Source organism: Dasypus novemcinctus, chromosome 2 (genome assembly GCF_030445035.2).
Source record: "Dasypus novemcinctus isolate mDasNov1 chromosome 2, mDasNov1.1.hap2, whole genome shotgun sequence".
NCBI classification, from domain to species: domain Eukaryota; kingdom Metazoa; phylum Chordata; class Mammalia; order Cingulata; family Dasypodidae; genus Dasypus; species Dasypus novemcinctus.
In genome coordinates this window covers 16,479,964-16,501,614 of record NC_080674.1, presented here as the reverse complement: position 1 = coordinate 16,501,614, position 21,651 = coordinate 16,479,964, and the positions used below count along the sequence as shown (strand labels likewise).

Here is a 21,651-nt window from a genome sequence, read left to right as displayed (position 1 = left end):
ACTTTTGTAGAGCAATGTTGTTCAGTTTGGGGAAGCATCTGTGTTTTATAACTTTCATTATTTCCCTCCAGACACATTGTTCTGGATAAGGAATTATGGGCTACATAATAATGGATGAAATATGGCCTATGGGAGAAGTGGCATCTTGGGATCCTACAGTCCCTCTAGAACGCTGTTTATTCACGGAGCCCAAGAGGAAAATGTTCAAATTCCCCTGAAGAAATCTCCTTCCTCATTGCTTATGGCCAAATACTGCGTGGGGGAGCAAGTCTTAACTTCAGTGTGCTTACACATAAGAAATGAGGTAGAAAACCTCTTCCTAGATGCTTCCATAGAGGGCGAGGAATGGCATCACTTTCCTCTCATGTATTATCAATTTCCCACATGCAGTTAGAGACCAAGAAGCCTAAAGCACTGAGACCAAATAATCTGAAAAGACTAAAATGCCAAAGAACATAACACTACTAAATCTCACCAAAATAATAAATTACTGTCCGCCAAAAAGGAATGAACTTTTTGGCAGCAGCTATCTAACTATATATCTATACGATGACAAACACACAGACGTTTGGAAACACTGAATGACTGAAACAGCCGAATAATTACTTTTCACCAAGATGTACTATGTTATATATGACATAACCATGTATAAACATTCAGCTGGTCCAAAAACATTCCTTCTCAAGTTAACTTAATCACCAACCTTTTGTTGTTGTTGTTGTTGTTGGAGGGGGATGGAATGAGACAAGCAAAGCTTAACATTTTTGTTTTGCAGAACTAGTACACCTGTGTTTGTTTCGTATGGGATTGGAGTTGAATCAATTTTGCTTTAAAACATATGGTGATTGTGCTATTTCCTGCTTAAATCCTGAAAATATTTTTGAATCTCTTGGAGCATCATGGGGGTGCATGAAAATCTCAGAAGAGGTCCAATGCTAAAATCATTACTGGTGTAGACATTTAATGCACTCCAAACTTTTCAGAACTATGGCTGAGGTCATACCTAGGGGTTACGTTGTATAGATTTTGCCTAATAAGATACAGAAATTCCTAAATCCACTGGGCTTACACAAAACCACCTAAAAGCTGTCTAATCAGATTCACCGATGTCCTTTTGGTATGTGGGCCCACGCAAGGAACAGCACTGTTTCTATCTGAAGTCATGTCCCTTCCTACTAGAATTTCATCCTAATTATCTCCCAATGGGGAATTTTTTTTTCAATTCATTGTTGTGTCTCATTTGAAGAAATCGTTAGTTATTTAAAAACACAACCCATATGTTGTTCTCCACTCCTCTCTTTTATATAAGAATCTTTTTTGGCAGAAAGTTTCAGAAAGTGCTCTATTTTCACAAGAATACCTCTGGTTTCCCAGCATAATAAAGAAGTGTTTTCTGTAGGGGTGCTGGCCAGTAAGCATTTGCGTTTCTCCTGACAAGCTGTGGCGCTCCTATCAGCCAAGGGAAGCACCTGCACGCACCGTGTTCCTGAATTACATCCATGACCACACGGTCAATAAACAAGGAATCATTATCCAAAGAACAAAAACCACAGGTGCTGCAGGAAAACAGCTCCATATAAATCCGAAATATGCAACAACCTCTTCAAAACAAACAAGTTTATAACAGTATAATTATACTAGGAAACATGGACATCAACCCCAAGAACCTGTCTTTATTTTTATAATATCTGTGGCCTGGACTAACAACCACAGATGAAAGCATTGAGGGGAAGTTCCTCCGAGACATCTGTTGACTGACAAACACAACAGATTGTATTTGTAAAGTAGTTAACCAGACTCTCTGGCTTCTTTGTTTTAACAACTTTAGAATATAAGTTTGAGCAAAAGACGTATTCTATGTAGATCTTAAGCCCTTTAAACTAGAAAGACTCTCAAACTGCTCTATCCTTGAATCTCTAAATATACTCAACGAACATATAATGTTTTCTATATTATAGTGTTTCCTTAGATGAATCATGAAAAGAACCAAACAACTAGAACACATGTTAATTGATTTGGAAATGATTATGTCCCTCAGAACATTTGTCTTTCAGAAGCGTTACTTAATGAAGATGCAATGCAGCTAATTACAGTGAACCAGTTCTTCCTGTAAAGTAGTGTGCAATTATTTCCCATGTTAGCGGACACTGCTAAGGCACTTAAAGGACAAGTCCATGCCTATAGGGAGCTCCCACTCACAAGGGAAAAGAAAGAAACCCCCTCTGCCACCACCAAGGAGAAGGGAAGCCAGTCTTTGAAAGACTCCAGACACTATATCGTAGACCATCAATGCCTCACGTGGGATGCCAGAGTTAGGGACCTCTCGAAGCAAGACTGTAACTGGATGAGAGAACCACCCACGTTTGTCAGAAAGAGTTCCAGAGTAAGCAAGCTGAACTGAAGCCAGGCTCCTAGGAAGTGCTGACATCAAGGTTGTTCCTCAAAAGACTTTATATAAAATCTCATAACTTTCGAGTCTTCCTTTTTAATAAGACTTTTAGAATGAAAGAACCCATACTGTTTTCTTTCAGTTCAACTCAAATTTTACTTTTTCCAAAAGTAAAATTTTCACGTTTGCTCTATTCGCACCGTTGTAGAGCAAATGACTGAGCTACAAAAATGACCAGAAAAAGTTCCCTGCCCTTAGGGCACTTACAAAATAAAGAGAAAGACAGACAGATAAACAGATAACTGGGGTATTAGAAAGATTTGTGATGACAGCTGTAATGAGATGTACAAACAATTGGAAAGATGATTCAAACTGATGACCCAAACCACCAGCAGTGAACTACCTCATCTAAATGTTATGGCTCCAACGAGTTATAAAGGACAAAAAAAATCAATCTCTTTTAAGGTATCTTAAATGTCAGTGATCCACACCAGCCGTTAAGTTAAGCAAGACCTTTATATCAACTGTTTCTCTGCCTGGTGAATTTTGCCATACGCTGACAGCTTACAACGTAAATATTATTTTGACTTCCAAAGACAGAGCTTCTTGCACATTTATAAAGTCTAGCCACTTAAATGTTATCATCCTACTATGAAACTTAACTGGTACGATTCAGAAGCCATCATCGTTCACATTGCTGTGAAAGTGGGTAGATATAAACACAGTTTGATGCCTAGAAGATACAATATTAAGAATTTCTCTGGCAACCATTATTTTTTGACACTATTTAATAAATCACTAAACCTAGTTCCCATTTAAAAATACAAAACAAATATAAAAAAATCATAGTGCAGCTAAAGGGAGTAGAGAATGTATCATCAAGGACCAGAGGTGTCAGTTGCCAATAATGTAACTCGAGGTTTATTTGTCTCATGTTGTCCTTTTTTAGAAGGTTGCAGTTCTTGGCTCTGTAGACTAATGTACAATGAGACAGGTATACTGTGCTAAAACAAAAAAGGACTAAGTAGCAATAGATTACATCCTATTTCCCAAGAGATAAAAGCAGACACTTAGTAGATTTCATTCAACCTATGTTATGGCATGCTGGCTTGAAAATAATTGATGTGCAAAAGATGTAAGGAAAAGACAGCTACAGCCATTCTTGACAGAAAAGGAAATGTTCTGCTAGGCAGTTCCAAGCTAGGGAGAAAGAAAGAAACAAAGCTGTTTTTCAGAGTAAAGCAATACTCAATCACAGACTTAGAATATGAAATCACCAAAAAAAATCTAATTTAAAATAATATGGCCAACCATTTATGCATCTTTATACAAAAGGATTCTCAGTGACCAATCTTTTCCAATCACTAAAAACAGAAAAGCTATTATAACTGAAAAGGGTCAAGAAAACGCCCAGAATATAATTGTTTTTCAGGTGATTTTTAATTGCCTGCTAGGGATCATCCAAGAATCAAACTGAGGATTTCTTTTATCTTTCAAGGGAAAGGTAAAGTGTGTAAACAAAATGAAAAATAAATAAAACTAATAAATAAGTGCACATAGGGTGATAAGTATATATGAAAATCCATCTCTATATCATAATAAGTTAGATAAGTAAGACTGGAATACTCCACAACTGAGGTTAAGAGAAACCTGAAATGTGATTTTTGGGGGACAGCTTCTTCTAATCCACGGTTCTTCAATCTTGGCACTATTGACATTTGGAAGTGAATCTTTGTTGTGGGGGTGGGAACTCTTCCGTGCATTTTAGGATGTTTAGTAGCATCTCGGGAGTCTACCCATTAGATGCCACAGCAACCCCTCCAATTTTTGACAACCAAAAATGTCTCTTAGGGGGTAAAACTGGCCCCAGTTGAGAACCGCTCTAATTCCAATGTTGACAAGGTGAATCCCATACAGATTAGGCAGCTTTCAGCTGTTGATTGGCCATAGACGCAAACAACCTAATAACCCTGCTCAAGGTGCTGACTTGAACCCACTAAGTTCTCAGGTTAAGAGGTTGTATCTAGGCTAATGCAAAAAGTGCAAAAACCACCCTAAAGTGGTTCTGAAGCACCTACTCTTCTAGGAGTAGCATTTTCCATGTGGAACACTGCAATTGAACGGAGCTACCTGTGTAAGCAAAGCCTATTTGCCACATGGATAGATGATACAAGAAGCTTTAGAAAACAGGAATAGAAAGGGGAGAGGAGCAAGAAAACATATGATGGTCAACAAAAATAATCAGGAAGCTTAAAGGGTCTGTAGCAGTTTGACATTATTGATGAATTCTGAAAAGGATTACTGGATTGCGTTTGTAAACTGATCTTTTCCTCTGGGTATATTAGATTGTATTGGATTCAGAAGTTTACTTGATTGAGTAATCAGGTAAACTTCTTTTGCTAGTGGGGTTGGGACCCCACTCCTTGGTGGGTGGGGACTCACAGATAAAAAGCATGGCAAAGGACAGAGTTGGAGGGTTTTTGATATTGGAGTTTGATGCTGAAGTCTTAAGCTGGAGCCCCGGGAAGAGAGGAACCCTAAGCCTGGAAAGAAGCAAGCCCTGGGAAGAGAGGAAACCAGGAAGCCTGAACTCTTGCAGACATCGGCAGCCATCTTGTTCCGACACATGAAAACAGACTTCCATGAGAGAAGTAACTTATGCTTTATGGCCCAGTATCTGTAAGCTCCTACCCCAAATAAATACCCTTTCTGAAAACCAACCAATTTCTGGTATTTTGCATCAGCACCCCTTTACTGACTAATACAGAATTTGGTACTGAGGAGTTGCAATTTCTGAAATGTTGGAAATATTTTATAACTGGGTAGGGGTATTTTTTGGAGGAATTGTGAGATGCTTGATGGAAAAGGCCTAGGTTGCTTTGAAGAGACTGTTGATAGCAATATGGATGCTAAAGAGACTTTTTGTGATGACTTAGAAGTAAACGATTAACCTATTATCGGAAACTGGAGGAAAGGCAATCCGTGTTTTAAAGTTGCAGAGAACTTAGCAAGAGTAACTCCTGATGTTTTATGGAAGGCAGAATTTGAGAATGGCAAGCCTGAGCATTTAGCTGAAGAAATTTCCAAAGTAAACTCAGCAAATGAGGCTTGGCTTCTGCTTGCAACTTACAGCAAAATGCTGGACAAGAGAGAGATACTGAGGACTGAACTGTTGGTCACAAAGAAAACAGAAATTGATTCTGGAAATTCCAAGCCTCTAGAAATCAAGCTCTGAGATGAAAGTGCCCCACCGGAAGACTTAACTAAACTTGGAACTTATAAATCAGGATTGAAGAGGCAGTCATGTCGGAAAGACTTATAGAAAGTCTTACTGTCTGATGGCTTAGACCCCTGCTTCCTGCATGCTAAACCAACAGATTTTTTGAGAGAACTATATGAACAAAACCACTGTCAGCTTGGACTAAGAGGGACATGGAAAGGAGAGACTAAAGGAGAAACAGCTTTAAGAGGAAAACCATGGAAGCTGAGATCTGGAATTAGGATATAACTTTGAGCCAAAAGAGGAACCCTACCCGTGTGTACAGAGAAGGTGGGTTTGCTCCAGCAGCTGAAGAGGGTGGATGTTCCTGTCCAATGTTCTGGGTGAGTTTTGCTGCCCCAGGGTAGACAGAGGATAGAGACCATTCCCCAAGGATTAGTGAGGTTAAGGTCAGCACCCCTCAGGTCTGGGAGGGGTGGACCTGTCCCCCAAAGTTTAGGGAAGGCCAGGTGGTCAACTCATTGCTCTGAGATGGTTGAGCCTGTATGCCAAAGGTTAAGGGGAATATTGTCTTCACATCACTGTCCCTAGAGGGGTTAAGACTCTCACCCAAAAATTGGGTAAAGTATGGCAATCACCCCAACATTCTCGGAGGGAGAGGTCTGGAGCCTGGTCAACACCCAGGGTGGAACCAAGAAAATGGCCATTGGGCAAGCCAGTACAAATGGTGCATCCCCATATGGCCCTAAGGAGAAGAAACCATCTTCTTAAGAATGACTCCCAGACTTTGAAATCGAACACAGTATCCCTGAAGGTCTACTGAACTACAGAGAAACCGTGACTCAGGTTTCTCTCCCAAATTCTCCTTATCATAATGAAAATGTTTATCCTTTTCTGTCCATTTGTGTATTAGAAGTAGATGAATTGTTTTGTAAGTTTCATAGGTCTATAGCAGACAGGGCTTTGCCCCAAGACAAACTGTATTTCTTTAAATTGATTGTGATAGGATTTAGTACTTGCATTGTAACTGATTTAAGGGTTTTTAAAAATACTGTAATGTCTTTTTGGAATTCAGAGGGTGGAGTATAGCAGTTTGATATTATTGATGATTTCCAAAAAGAAATATTGGGTTATGTTTATTAACTGATCTTTTCCTCTGGGTATGTTAGATTATATTGGATTCATTCATTTACTTGATTAAGTAATCAGGTAAACCTCTTGTGCAGTAGAGTGTTGAGTCCCCGCCCCTTGGTGGGTGGGGACTCACAGATAAAAGGCATGGCAAAGGACAGAGTTGGAGGGTTTTTGATGTTGGAGTTTTGATGTTGGAAAATTTGGAAAAAAGCAAGCCCTGGGAAGAGAGGAAGCCTGAATCCTCACAGATGTTGGCAGCCATCTTGCTCCAACATGTGAAAATAAACTTTGGTGAGGCAAGTAACTTATGCTTTATAACCTGGTATCCGTAAGATACTACCCCAAATAAATATCCTTTATAAAAACCAACCAATTTCTGGTATTTTGCATCAGCACCCCTTTGCTGACTAATGCAGGGTCCAAGAAATACTGGGAGAAAAAGTTATTAGATGCCTCAGACCTTTTAAGGCTAAATTATCAATTCATTCATTCAACAATTATGCACTAGACACCTACCATGATGATGGCGTGGCAACCAAAAGTAAAACAGAATTGGATACACCATTTTAAGAGTATTAGGGACACAGGACCTAAGATGCACAGACCAGTGGTTCTCAAACCTGCATGTACATTCAAATCACCCAAGGAGCCATTTTTTCCCCCATAATTTTTACTAGAGCAGTTGTAGGTTTACAGAAAAATCACAGAGAAAGTACGGAGTTCCCGTATTATCTCCTCACACACACACACACAGTTTTTCTTGTTATTAACATTTTCCATTAGTGTGGCATCTTTGTTACAATTGATAAAACAATATTATCATAATTATACTATTGCTATAGTCCATAGTTTACATTACAGTTCACTCTTTGTGTTGAGCAGTTTATGTTGTTCTGTTTTTGTTTTTTGTTTTTTTTGTTTTATTCTGGTAATATATAAACAACCAAAATTTTCCATTTTAAACATTTTCAAATATATACTTCAGTAGAACTAATAATTCACAATGTTCTTCCCATTAAGGAAGGCCTAATCCCAGGCAAATTATGGGAGCATCTGGACCTGACAGTTTTTAAAAGCCTTTGAGCTAGACCATGATGTTTGCCTGGGAGTTGGATGCAGATGGGATTAGGGTGGGATGCCATTTCTAGGAAAAGAAACAGCATGAGAAAACCCACCGTGGTGGAAAATCAAGGCATAGAGAAGTAAAAAGAAGTGATTCTATTGCTTCCATTCACAGGGTCTGAGAAGGTCAATAAAAGAGAATGAGGGGGGGAAAGCCAGACCCTGGTGAGTATTCAACTTTAATCTGTACATAATGAACCACTGAGCATTTCTGAGACAAGAGTAAAAGTATTTTTTTAAAATGTTCATCTTCCAAAACATGCAGAGTAGTGTGTCCAAGGGAAGAGAGAATGGCAGGAAGATGAGTTGCAGATCTAAAGCAACAGCCCTGGACTACAGCATGGCTGCTTTTCATGACCACAGGTCTCCGGGTTGACTCCCGACAGGCTAATCCGCCTCTCACAGCCAGTGTGTGTTTGACACCTTCTAGGGTCAGGGCTAGACTGTGCTATCTTCTTGCTCTCTTTTTCCCCCTAGGAGAGCTCATGTTTGCCCACTCAAGGATCACCTCTACGTACAGGGTTTGAAAATTCCACCTCCATCTCACTCCGAGCTTCAGGGTGGAAATGCTAATTGCCTACTTAACATTTCCCCTAGGATGTGCTGAAGTAACCTCAAACTCACTATGTGCAGAACTTAACTCATGGCATTGCTCACAGCTTGCTCTTTAAGTTCCTGTTCTTGGCAGATGGCATACATTCGACCCGGCTGCACAGGCCAGATCCTTGCATACCATTCTTGACACTGTCTCCTTCACCTCTTAATCCAAGCTTCCACTTATGGATCTCACCTTGCATACATCTCTGATTCCTCTTCTCTCCATCTCTACCAGCCCCTCTCTAGCCCATCCTGCCATCATCCTCTACTCCACTGTTTCCATAAGAGACAGGGGTATCAAGTCCACTCTTGCCTCCCCATTACCAACACCTGACACCCAAGTCCAAATTCCAAAATAAGCCGTATCACCTGCTGTACTTAAAACTCTTCAATGGCTTCTCGCTGACCATATAACAAGCACAGAATTCCTCAATAAGCCCTATCATCTCAAACCACCCACAAGGACTACTATTACTCCTGCCTATCTACCAGGCTTGCTCCCACCACAAAGCCACTGATTAAGCTGCTCTCTCTGCCTTGGAACTTGGTCTCTTCCTCACTGACTATTTAACTCTACCCTTCCTTCAGATCCCAGAATCACTTCCTCCAGGAAGTCTTGCCTGATCTCCCTTCCTTGACACAGGTCTCACAGCACATATACATTTCCTTTTAAAGCACGTGACTTTTGTGCAATTCTACATTTGACTGACTTACTTTGGAGAGAAGTGTTTGATTCACACTTGTTCCCCCACCAGTCTTACCACTCTATCCTAACAGCACAGGGCTATAAGGAACAAATATATATTTATACCTGAAAGAGTGAGAAAGGGGTAGGAACCAGATTCAAGAGTTCTTCAGATATGGATTTAAAAGGAAAGGGAAGAATCAAAGATAACCAAAAAGATTTCAAGTTTGTATGGCTAAGAGATATGAGTAACTAGTTTAACACCCCAAGGGGTTCCAATACATTTATTTCACTTTTAGGTTGTTTTCTTTTTGTACTTTTCACCATTCCCATTTCCACCTCAAAGAGTCCTAGTATTTTATTGAAAGCAAATGACTTAAGGTTGGCTGCTACCAGAATACTCCAGCCAAAAGTCGCAGTGCAATCATTAATACAGGATTATCAGCATCCCATAAAGTCAGGCTCACTCTCTCACTGTCTTGAGCATTAAATATTCACCAACATACAGTGAAACTTTACTCTGGAGCAAATAAAACTTTCTTCATAGAGAAATGCCCAGCACATTCATGAGAAATGAAGTTCCTGGCTTACTTCTATCCTTCATATCATTTTTAATCTTTTCCTAATTTATACTTCTACATAAAATAATGATATACGACATCCAAATCCTGCCAGGAGTTAAATTTATTTTACCCTAAAAAACAACAACAAAAGCAAACAAATAGAAAAAAAAACCATCCTCTCTTAGGCTGGTAATATTGGTTTAACATGAATTATTTTATGGCACCTGGTAAGTTACTGTTCAATGAGTCGTATTGTTCTTACATCATATTTTATCCAGTTGCACTTTCACAGTGGAGGCACTAAAGTTTATTTTTTAGGCCAAAGCTGTTATATTCTAAACCATTCTGGAGATTACCTGGTTTATGCATTCATAAAATGTGTCTGAATGTTAAAAGACATTTACTATTATTGAGTTATTGCACCTACAAGAATTGCCAAATATTGGCAATGCTTTTGAAATAATAAGTAAGTTAAGGTATAGACAAGAAAAGCTATCAAAGAATTTCTGGGAAAATAAATTGCATTCAGAAGTAAAGAAATTGTGGGCGTCATTCTTTCTCAGCAAGATACCCAATGTAACTATTCAACTCAGTATATCAACTTCATGATAGGTTTATATAAGGCAAATTTCCAGCTAATATTATTTTCTTTGGTGGGGGAATTGAGAGAAGTGGCACACTCGTTTGTTAATACTTACATAGATTTTATGATGTGTAAATCAAATAACAAGTTTTAGTCTCCTAGCTGCTATAACAAATACCATGCAATGGGTTGGCTTAAACAACAGGTCTTCATGGCTCATGAGAAGGCCACAGTCAAGGCGCCATTAAGGTGATGCTTTCTCCCAAAAGACGGTGGCACTCTGGGGCTGGTTGCCAACACCCTTTGGTCCTTGCCTTTCTGTCACTTGGCAGTGCACGTGGTCATCTCCTTTCTCTTCTGGGAGGGTTCACTGACTTCCAGCTTCTGGCTGCGCCCTGTGGCTCTCTCTCTCTCTGCCTGAATTTCACTCTGCATATACAGGACTCCAATAATAAGGATGAGAGTCAGTTACGCCATGCCTTAATGAAGCAATACCTAAGAGAGATCTTATTATTGTGGTCCACACTCACCAGAATGCAGACCAAGACCAAGAACACGTCCAACCTGGGGTACGCAATTCAATCTACCACAGACCACGTGATAAGCCATCAATTTAAGTGGGTGATTCATAGTCACAGCCACAGGGATCCAAGGCACGCCGACACTGCTCATGAGTGGTGACTGGCTGAAGCGGGGCATTCAAGAAGGTGCACAGGGCGTCCTCCACACACAGAAACCGTCCAGTTTGTGTTGGCAGAAGTCACAGTTCATACAAGACCATTTGTTTCTGAGGGAAACAAAGAATGTTCCAGAGTGAGGCACAACACTGTCCTCCTTTGTAGTCCTGAGTGATCGATCCCTCACTGAGGAGCCCCCATCAGCCATCACCATCGCTCAATAAAATCTATCATAGCTGCTTACCCCTCTCCTACTGAGCACACTAAAACGACCATTTCACTGTGATTCAAAAGTCTGTAAGAGTCAGGAAAAAATTCTTCTGCATGAGATGACCATCTTATTGGCAAAATCATCCATGTACTGGCAGGGTTGAGAGGCCTTCCTTGAAACTTCATACTACTTCTCTCTACCCCCTACTCCTACCTCTCTCTTTAGAGTAAGTGCAAACACATGTTCTTTCGTAAACTCCAAATGTATACATTCTCCAAAGACTCAGAGATAGTTAGGCCTCTGAGTCATTCCATTCAATTGAGCAAACATTTATTGAGTTCCTACTGTATTGCTCCTTGGGCCTTAGAGCTAAAATCAAATAACAGAGCTGTCTCCCTTCAAAGACTTCAGTTTATTATAAAAGACAAATACCTGCTATAAGTAAAAATGTTAAGAGACATGGGACAGGTGCTTCAGGATGTTAGTTGGTTGCAAGGGGGGTGAGGAGTGGGAGAGGGAGAAAGGCTGGGGGGTTTGTTTGGCCTGATCGGAGGGCTTTTCTTTCTTTCAGGATCCATATTATCTGCCTTCCTTCCTGATCTCCCCTTAAGAAAGAAATATCCTATGCTTACTCAGGTAGAATTGGGCTAGTCTAAACAGAGATCTTCCTTCCTTATGGTGGAAAAGTAGACACAAAGGGTAAGGGGTAAACTGGGGTCCAATGGAGTACTGGGGGTGGGGGGAGGGTCACCCATACTGCTCTGCCTCGGGCATGAAGGGTGAAAGCAGTTATTGGTTTCCAGTCTCCATGCCCTCACCTCACTGCTTCTTTAAACCATAGGCTTTCCGAGTCAATGTTCGACAATACAGGTCAATAGAGGGACCTGAAAATGCCACGAACAGGATCCATTGCTCCAAATCCCCATAACCAAAGGGCCTATAGGCCCTTAAGTCTAGCTCGCCACAATCTAGACACGCTCTGCTTTTTCAAAGTCAAAGGCAGCACCTATAAACCAGAGATGCTGGTCACTGGCCACAGCTAGATATTCCTTCCAATAGAGGTACTAGTGGGCCCCACCTCATTTTAGCCCGGTGCACCACTGGCAGTGGAATATGTCGTAAGCAGCTGGTACAAGCTGGGGCCGCTACTGGTGACTCTGCTGAAGTTTGTCCACATGTTAATTTGTTTTGTCCTTGCCCTGAACACTTGAAGATACTAAAAGATTTTGCAATTACAAATTGTTTTCATTTTCACTCTCTGATTTTATCTGCATTCTTTTTCTCTTTTTTCTTTTCTTCTTTATTAGAGAAAATGTTGGTTTACAAAACATGCATAAAATGCAGAATTCCCAAATACCACTCTATTATTAATACCTTCCATTAGTGTGGAACATTTGTTACAATTGATGACAGCACATTTTTATAACTGTACTATTAACTACTCTATTGCAATGGGGAAAAGAATTTCTGATCAGAAGGCAGGGAGTCTGCAAGCAGAGAAGGTGCTTCACCCAAAGGGCATAGAGCAGTATCAGTTATGCCAATGGAGATTCCAGACCTACCCACACCAACCTCCTCTAAGTGCTATCTCCTAAACCATGCCATGATAGCAACTCATACGCAGTGATAGAAGAAAAAGGGAACTACTTCCCCGAAAAAGACAGACCCTACCCTGGTAAAAGTATTTCACTGTTACAAACGGTTTACGTATTTGGGAAGGGGAAAACCTATTGGATTCAAATCACCTTCTCTAGCCCTATTTCCACTTTTCTATTTTAAAATAAGGACACTAATGGTCTGGTATCCTACACCTGTTCATTTTCTAGTGACTCTTGGATGGGCAAAGATTTAGAGATCTTGGAAGATTCCCAAAAAAGTCACTTAAATTGTTGCTAGTACAATTTCAAAGAAATGATGGCCATGCTGGAGCATTTATCATGGTTCCTCCTCAGTTACTAAAAAGCATCATTTGGGAAGGAAGGATTTATTTTTAAGGTGTCACTGATTCAAGGTACAGAGTCAAACCTTTGAGTAGGTGTTATGATTTCAATTCCATTTTGGGATTTTAATCTCTTGTGGAAAGCAGATGTTTAGCTGTTAAAACAATGACATTTTAAAGTTTCATTTCATAGAAGCTAAAGCAGAGCTATAAACCAGAAGCTCAAAAGGAACTGGCATACACCAGCCAGTTGAGTGACCGCTGAACTCCCTAGCCCTGGAGGAGTATGCAAAGCTCTGGGAAAAGAACACCAGCTGGAAACCAGACACTGAGAAGTATTTCCTAGAAAGCTGGGGAGTCACACAAGGGTGGCCTGAAGGGAAAGGTCGAGGATCCCTGACCTTGAGCAGGCTAGACAATGGCAACCCAAGGCCACCGCCTTTTCTCTTGGACTTGCACAATTCTTATGACAATAGGTAAGACACAGGCTTAAGGAATGGGACAAATGGCTCACAGCAAAAGTGATAGGAACAGAAAGAGTCCACAACTGCAAGCAAGATACTCCCATCCATCTGCCCCACAGGATCTAAGCCCCCTCTCAATTAAAGGTGGAGTGGTCATGACTATCCCAGAATCCTCAGGATTGGGGAATGAATGATGGACTAGAGTAGACTTACTGATTTTTGTTTCGTTTTGTTTTGTTCTGTCTTGTTTTGTTTTTCTTTACTGTTATTCTGCTATAGACTTACTGTAATTCTAGCAATGGAAGCACTTTTATCATTGATGTGGAGGCAGTGGCCACTGAAGGTTCTGAGGGAAGGGAGAGGGAAAAATAGGTGTAATATGGGGTCATTTTCGGGACATTGGAATTGTACTGAACGACGGTGCAATGACAGATACAGGCCATTATATATCTTGTCATAACTTACAAAATGGTGCAGGAGAGAGCTTAAACTATAATGTAAACTATAATCACAATTAGCACAATGCTCCAACATGTGGTCATCAGTACTAACACACATACCTCACTAATGAAGGATGTGGTTAATATGGGAAAGTGCAGGAGGGGTAGGAAGTGGGGAATATGGGAATCCCCTACATTTTTTATATAACATTTATGTAACCTAAGTATCTTTTAAAAAAATTTTAAGTATTAAAAAAAAAAAAGTGATCCAGCACCCCAACGAATAGCTGCTGAATTCAGCTCCCTGTCAGTGGGCCTTACTTTGGAATATATACTCATCAGTATAACAGAGTTAGACTCATTTATAATTTCCCCACGCATGGCTCTTCTGCCCCTTTTATTTGAACCTGTAATTAGCACTATCCTCATTAAATATATGTCCCAGAGATTTAAATCTTCCATGTGTGCATATGCTGGTTGAGTCCTGATTCTCAGCAGAGTTGCAGCCAACACCTACTCTCCTGTTCATCCTACTAGCCCAGGACAACTAACAAAAGGATGATGATGGACAATGCCCACCCCAAAAAACAGCATGCACAACTGCAAGCAAGATAGTTCCATCCACCTGCCCCATGGGATCTAAGCCCCCTCTCAATCAGAAACAGAGCAAGCATCACCATCCCAAAATCCTCAAGATTGAGAAATGAACAAGCATAAGGAGGAAATGCAACCACTGCTTAAGGAGACTTATTATTATTCTAGCAATGGAAGAACTTGTATCATTGATACAAAGGCAGTGGCCACCAGAGGTCCTGAGGGAAGGGAGAGGGAAGAGCAGATGTAACACGGGAGCATTTTGGGGATACTGGAATTGTCCTGCATGACATTGCCATGACGGATACAGTCCATTATACATTTTGTCAAAAAATAAAATTGTGCAGGGCAAAGTGTAAACTATAATGTAAACTATATTCCATGGTTAGTATGCTTCAATATGTGTTCATCAATTGTAACAAATGTACTACACTAATGAAAGAGGCTGTTAATGTAGGAAAAGCATGGGAGCAACAGGAGGTGGGGTACATGGGAATCCCCTATATTTTTTATGTAACATTGATGTAATCCAAAGTTTCTTTAAAAATAAAAATGTATATTAAAAATAAATAAATTTTTTAAAAATAATTATGAAAATGAAGGGAAGGAATTAAAAATACATGGAATTTAAAAATATACACTTAATTTTTGTACTGGTAAAATTTATGAATTAAATAGGAATCTAGAATACAGCAGTCAACGATTGTCCATAAAATCATCGAAGTGGGTTTAAAGGAAAGTTAGTAAAAACTAATTAAGTCCTCTCATCCTACACACCAGGAAACAGAGGCCAGGGAAAATTATGTGATTTGCCCCAATATCAACGATATACTTATGGCTAAAAATATCCCTTGATCTACAGGAAAAAAAAGGTCCCAAAAGGTTAATGACCTGCTGGAGTTGTTAAAATTAAGTGTGCTTATGCTCTCACAGTACAAGTTCAAAATTGTTGCATGTAACAATCCTGTATAATACAGATCAGTAAGGATGCACATCGCTTAGGTAAAAATTACTGTTCTCACAAATTCCCCTACTGGAAAACCATCTGCGACTCAATATTTAATTGGGGGGAAAATGATTCTGCAATAAATCTTCATGACAACCTTTCTGCATTTATAAATAAAGCACGTATTGCAAAAGTGAATTGCAAGTTTCTGGGAGAAAGGCAAGTCACCTTAGATCGTTCAAGAAAGCCCAGAAGTAGAAGGAAGGACCCTGGATTTTCCATAAGTGGTGCTAAGAGGCCTGCCCCATTGGAATCTCTTCTGGAGACTGCAGGAAAGTAGCAATTAGCTTTCCAAAGATTTGGGATATTTATTCATTTGCAATAAAACATGATTTCCTAACTTGTAGTTTATAGGACTGGAACTAGTGTCTCGGTCCCAAAATTCATGTTCCCATTTAGGAAGACCAGGTTCGTTTCCCCTGGAGTGTTTGCTCTGAGTCATGTCTCATATAACCACACCTCACTCACAGCAGTGCCAGCAGTAGTTACTCAACTTGGCCAAATTGAATTAAATGCTTTACAGACACCCCTTGGGGAAAATTACTCAACTGTTGTTTGGTATTCCTAAGTCAGCTTGCCTAAATAAAACAGGAGAAGCCAGTACCTCTTTGCCAGCTGAACTTATAATTGAAATGCCGGTTGTGCATTTTTATACTTAGGCTCCGATAAAAAAGGTATTGGAGCAGAGATTCTGGGAAAGCCTGCACAATTTATGTCTTATTTCCATCCACATTCTCTTTCAATTCAATAGTGAGCTTGGACCATACACTCCCCTGTCACTAAAATCTAAAAGTGTCCATGTCCTGAGGCATTTTACTCCCTCTTCAATCTACTTTCAGATTTCAGATTCAGGACATGGAAGAGACATACATTTATTTTCCAGCAGAGGTTCCTGCCCACTATGTTTTTCTCTTCCTATTCTTTCAAAACCATCTTTTTGACATGACATGAAAGGTCTCTACCAAAGACATTTTTTTCCTTTTATGCTTTTCTCCTTCTACAATACTTATAAACCAAACCATGAGCTAATTTGGTAAACGAAGATACAGGTTTCCTTCCATCTAGCTTTGTTCTGTTTCACATTTTTACTGTAAAAACATTATCATGCTAGAAACAGTCTAGGTTTCAATGGATAAATCCTTCATGGAGACTTGACATACTTTTCCTAAGCACAAGCTAATCATATTTTTATAACATGGAAAAATCATATCAGAAAGAGCAAAAACTGCAGCCAACTGCTTTTCACTTTAATGGGAAAGAGCCTTTTTTCCCTCTAAATTAGGAAAATCTACTATTTTTATTACTGTTATTTTAATAGCAGCATAGTGGAAATACTTATAAATGCTTGGTTTTATTTACTTTTCCAAAGTTTTATCTTTATTTGAAAGAGAAGACACACATATACATCAGAGCATTTTTCTTATGTGTTGAAAGATTTTAAATGTTACTGGACCTTTCAGTATCAGTAATCATTAGCACAGGAGCCAAAAGAGCAAACCTCATGGGAAACGGACTTGGCCCAGTGGTTAGGGCGTCCGTCTACCACATGGGAGGTCTGCGGTTCAAACCCCGGGCCTCCTTGACCCGTGTGGAGCTGGCCCATGCGCAGTGCTGATGCACGCAAGGAGTGCCCTGCCACGCAGGGGTGTCCCCCGTGTAGGGGTGTCCCCCGCGTAGGGGAGCCCCACGCGCAAGGAGTGCCCCCGTAAGGAGAGCCGCCCAGTGCAAAAGAAAGTGCAGCCTACCCAGGAATGGCGCCGCCCACACTTCCCGTGCCGCTGACAACAACAGAAGCGGACAAAGAAACAAGACGCAGCAAAAAGACACAGAAAACAGACAACCGGGTGGGGGGTGGGGGGTGGGGGGTGGGGGGGGGAGGGGGGATTAAATAAATCTTAAAAAAAAAAAAAAAAGAGCAAACCTCATAAAATTTTGGATGTGTTTCCAGCATATTGTACACCATACCATATACCCATCCATATGACACTCACTAAATGGACTTCTGTAGATTTAGTGTTGGAACACTTTCTGAACGTCACTCATGTTTGAAATGAGAGGGAAGAAGAAAGTGACATCATGACTCTTAAGACTGTTGGCTGAAATTATAAAGAAGAGAATTCTTTTTTTAATGGACTGCAGTACAGGGTGTTTTTTCTTAATTCCTTTTCGTATTTTGCTATTACTGATGTTGGGAGTATATATATGCTAATTGTTTATTTATATTCAAAAAATCTCATAAACACTGGCATTTATTTTTAAGGTCTTCTGTGAGGAAAACTAGACTGCATTTTGTTAAATACAATGTATACACACACAGACTTAGATATTCTTGATATTAAACACGGTTCTATACAACAGATTGAGGGTAAACATTATTTTAAATTGCTAAAACCAGGGTCAGCTGACAGGGAGGTGAGGATGGACAACTACCACACCAAGGAACCGAGACAGTCTACAGCTGCAAGCAGGAGAATCCCATCCTTCAGGCATGTGGGGTCTAAGCCCCCTCCCGATTTAGAGGTGGAGTGGACGTCATCACCCCACGTCCTCAGGATGGAGGAATAAAATATGGATCCGAGTGGGCTTAATGGTATTCTACTATAGAACCATCGTGACTCTAGCAGTGCAAGAAATTATATCATTGATGTGGAGACAGTGGACCCTGGAGTTGCTGAGAGCAGGGAGAAGGAAAAGGAGGAGTGATATGAGGGTATTTTCGGGACTTGGAGTTGCCCTGGATGATATTACAGGGACAGACGCAGGACATTATATATCCTGCCATAACCCACTGAATGGACTGAGAGAGACTGTAAACTACAATGTAAACTACAATCTATGCTGTGTAGCAACGCTCCAAATGTATTCATTAAATGCAATGAATGTACCACACTAAAAAAAGAAGTTGTTGATGTGGGAAAAGTGGGGTGTGTGGGGAGTGGGGCATATGGGAATCACCTATATTTTTTAATGTAACATTTTGTGTGATCTATGTATCTTTTAAAAATAAATAAAAAATATATTTTAAAAAAAGAATGTTTATACTAAAATGGTAAAAAAAAAAAAGTTCTGTTGTTTTTCATTAATCTGACAACAATCTATATTACAACTCACTTTTAAATAGGCAGAAGTCTCATAAATACGTAAGCCAAGAACCCTTCGACAGGAAGACTGTTTTATCCCAGCTTTTAATAAGGAAAATTTAGTTGATAATGAAATGGTTCAATAGATACCATAAAGATTGGGGATGGCAGAAAAGTACTCACAATTCACCTGTTAAATTTATTAATTAGGAAGATGTTTCAAATGGCTGTATTTAAAAGACCTTCATGGGAAATGAATTTATTTTAAATGCTGAGACTGGACATTTTAAAACACGAGGAGACAGTCTTACAAAGAGTGACTGGATAGAGCCACCCATTTTTATTTTAAATATTTAGAAAGTAAAGGCACAACATGACATACTTCGATAGTACTTCAGCCCAGAACTTCGTTTTACAAGGTACCAAGCCTTCCCAACCCACATAATTCCCCAGGTACCTTAGATTCACTCCACACAAGGAAGGAAGGAACATTTTTAAAGCCCAACATTCCGCCTGCCAATACATCAGCCCAAAGGGAATGTTCAAAGGGGTAGGTTCAAGCGGAGATTCTGACTCCATGCAGGAAACTGGGGAGCACTCACTTCAGCACAGAGTAATGGAGGGGTGACGCCCTATAAAGAGAACTTGGCTTCCTTGAGGATTGTTTCAAACAGGGGAGTGAGAGATATTTGCAATAAACAGCTAGAACCTACTTGCAGTGCTCCTTTACTAAGTTAAAGAGGCTTTAGCAACTCTAGCAATCACAGCCAACATGAACTCAGTAAATGTCGGAACGAATTCCCTGAGTAGTTTAGCACAGAAAATAAATGCAAAGCTGGTTTCAACTTTTCATGCAGGAGTCCAAGGCATAAAAGGCAGACCACAAATAACCTCATGAAGTAGGTTTAGAGAATCAGCCCCTATTGTTCTTGTTTTTACAATGAAGTTCTACTTGGTCAAGCATTTAACCCCACTCTGCTGGACATTGCGCTGGGAAGATACTGAGGACCCAATCGGGCATTATCTAGACAATCCAGCAATTCCACTCCTAGAAATATATACTTGAGATACTTCTGCATCTCTGCAGCAAAAGATATGTGCAAGCATTATTTGTAATAGCCTAAAGGGGAAGCAACAAAATGTCTAGAGACTAGATAAAAAAGCCGTAACATATTTCCTAAGCATCCTTTTTAATTTTGAAAGTCAATCCTGATTCCATGTTCTCCTAATCCTTTCTTGCTTTATTTTTCTGCATAGCAATTATTAACATCTAACATGAAAATATTTTAACAGATTATTTTATTTAGCATCTGTCTTGCCACCTGGAACTTAAATTCCATGAAGGCACAGATTTTTTACATTGTTTTGTTTGCTGCTATGTCTGTCTGCAGAGCTGGGAACAGTGTCTGGCAAATGGAAAGAATTCGATATAATATATGTGGGAGGAAGGGAGGGAGGAAGCGAGGGGAGGAGGAAGAGCAGGAGGGAAGGAGAGAGGACAGAAAGAAGGAGTGAGTAGGGGAGGGAGGCAAGAGATTGTAAAGAGCAGTGAAAATTTTAAAAAAGCTCCAGCTACAGGTGTCAACATGGATAATCATTACAAATACGATGTTTACTGAAAAGAGCAAGTTACAAAAGAACATATGCCATACGATTCCACTTACGTCCAATTCCACACATGCAAAATTAATATTTTGAAACCTACATAAGTGGAAAAACTCTAAAGAAAATAACAAAGGACTGATAAACACAAAATCAGATGGTGATGATGGAGGAGGGCGGGCAGGAATAGAACTACAGAAGGCAAGGAAGAACCTGCAAGGCTCTGCTGAAATTCCATGCCTTAAGCTGGGCGTTGGGTCCACATGTTTGCATCCTAGTATTAGTCCTCATACTTAACATGTGTAATAAATATGCTTATGATTGCCATAATTAATACAAAAGCCTCCACATATCTACAAGAGATGAGTTCAACAAGAAGTAATGAGGACCAAGGAGTATGCATGGGAGATGGAGCTCCCAAATGGCTGATCAGATGGGAGTCACTTGTAGTTGAAAAGGCTTTTACCCTTTTACAGTGGCTGAGGGCACTGGTCTCCAATCTCCACTTGAGTTATATGTTTGTAAATCTAGAATTTATTGGCTATGGCCAATTATCAAGACAAGCATTCTAAGTAATTGTTAATCACATTTTAAAGAGGAACCCTTGGCCTATGTAAGCAGACTTTGCAAGACTGAAGCAAGAAACAGAACATTTTATTAGGTATTCATATTAAGGTTATTTGGTTTGTTACTAGTAAGAATCAACTGCCATGTATGCATGGACTGATCTGTTCTAAAAGTGTTCTTACTGCATATTCATCCAGAAACTATTAGTAGGTAACAGCAATATGGAAGATATTTGCTAGGCCCAAAGGAAGACACACATATCTGTAAGGCCTCACTAAGCCTAAATGCCAGTGTTAAAACACGTGCAATCAAATCATGCATTTAAGTACGAGTGTGAGCCTGGAGTTTGTGTAAGGCTGTGAAAGGGGAAAGGGCAGTTCGCGATAAATAATAATAATAACATTTAGTGTGCAATAAATTGTGCCCTGCCTTATGCTATTCCATATCAATTCTAATTCCTGACATAAATGCAAACAGTATTTATTTATGCTGCCATGGTGGGAGTTTTTGGCAAAGCAATAATATATATGTTACAAAACTTTCCCTGACTCCAACAATCTTCTTTTTGGGGGGCGGGAGGGAAGGAAGCATCCCTATATTTGATATATTTTGACCTCTTAGGAAGTTGGCCAAATAACCTTTTGCCCCTTTTCACTGGGTGTGTGGAAAGCTATCCCATAGAATAATGAAAATGGGCTTCTACAAGAGATTTCGGGATCACTTTTAGCAAATATTACTTAGTGCCAGGTACTTAAGTTCCCTGATCCTTTTTCTTCAT

At 39.9% G+C, this 21,651-nt stretch overlaps 1 protein-coding gene across 2 annotated transcripts in view; it reads right to left on the bottom strand.

Moving 5' to 3' along the window:
• The window catches only part of FBXL7 (F-box and leucine rich repeat protein 7), a 420,297-nt gene that overhangs the window by 340,819 nt on the left and 57,827 nt on the right, over positions 1-21,651 (bottom strand). Inside the window, exon 1 of one of the 2 annotated variants that reach the window (XM_058307145.2) lies at positions 10,824-11,040. The exons of the other annotated variant lie outside the window; for it this stretch is intronic. Within the exon in view, the coding sequence (XP_058163128.1) occupies positions 10,824-10,992 (169 nt within the window). The 5' untranslated portion in view covers positions 10,993-11,040. Of the gene's footprint in view, positions 1-10,823; positions 11,041-21,651 lie in introns of those variants that run through there. 2 annotated transcript variants of the gene reach the window in all.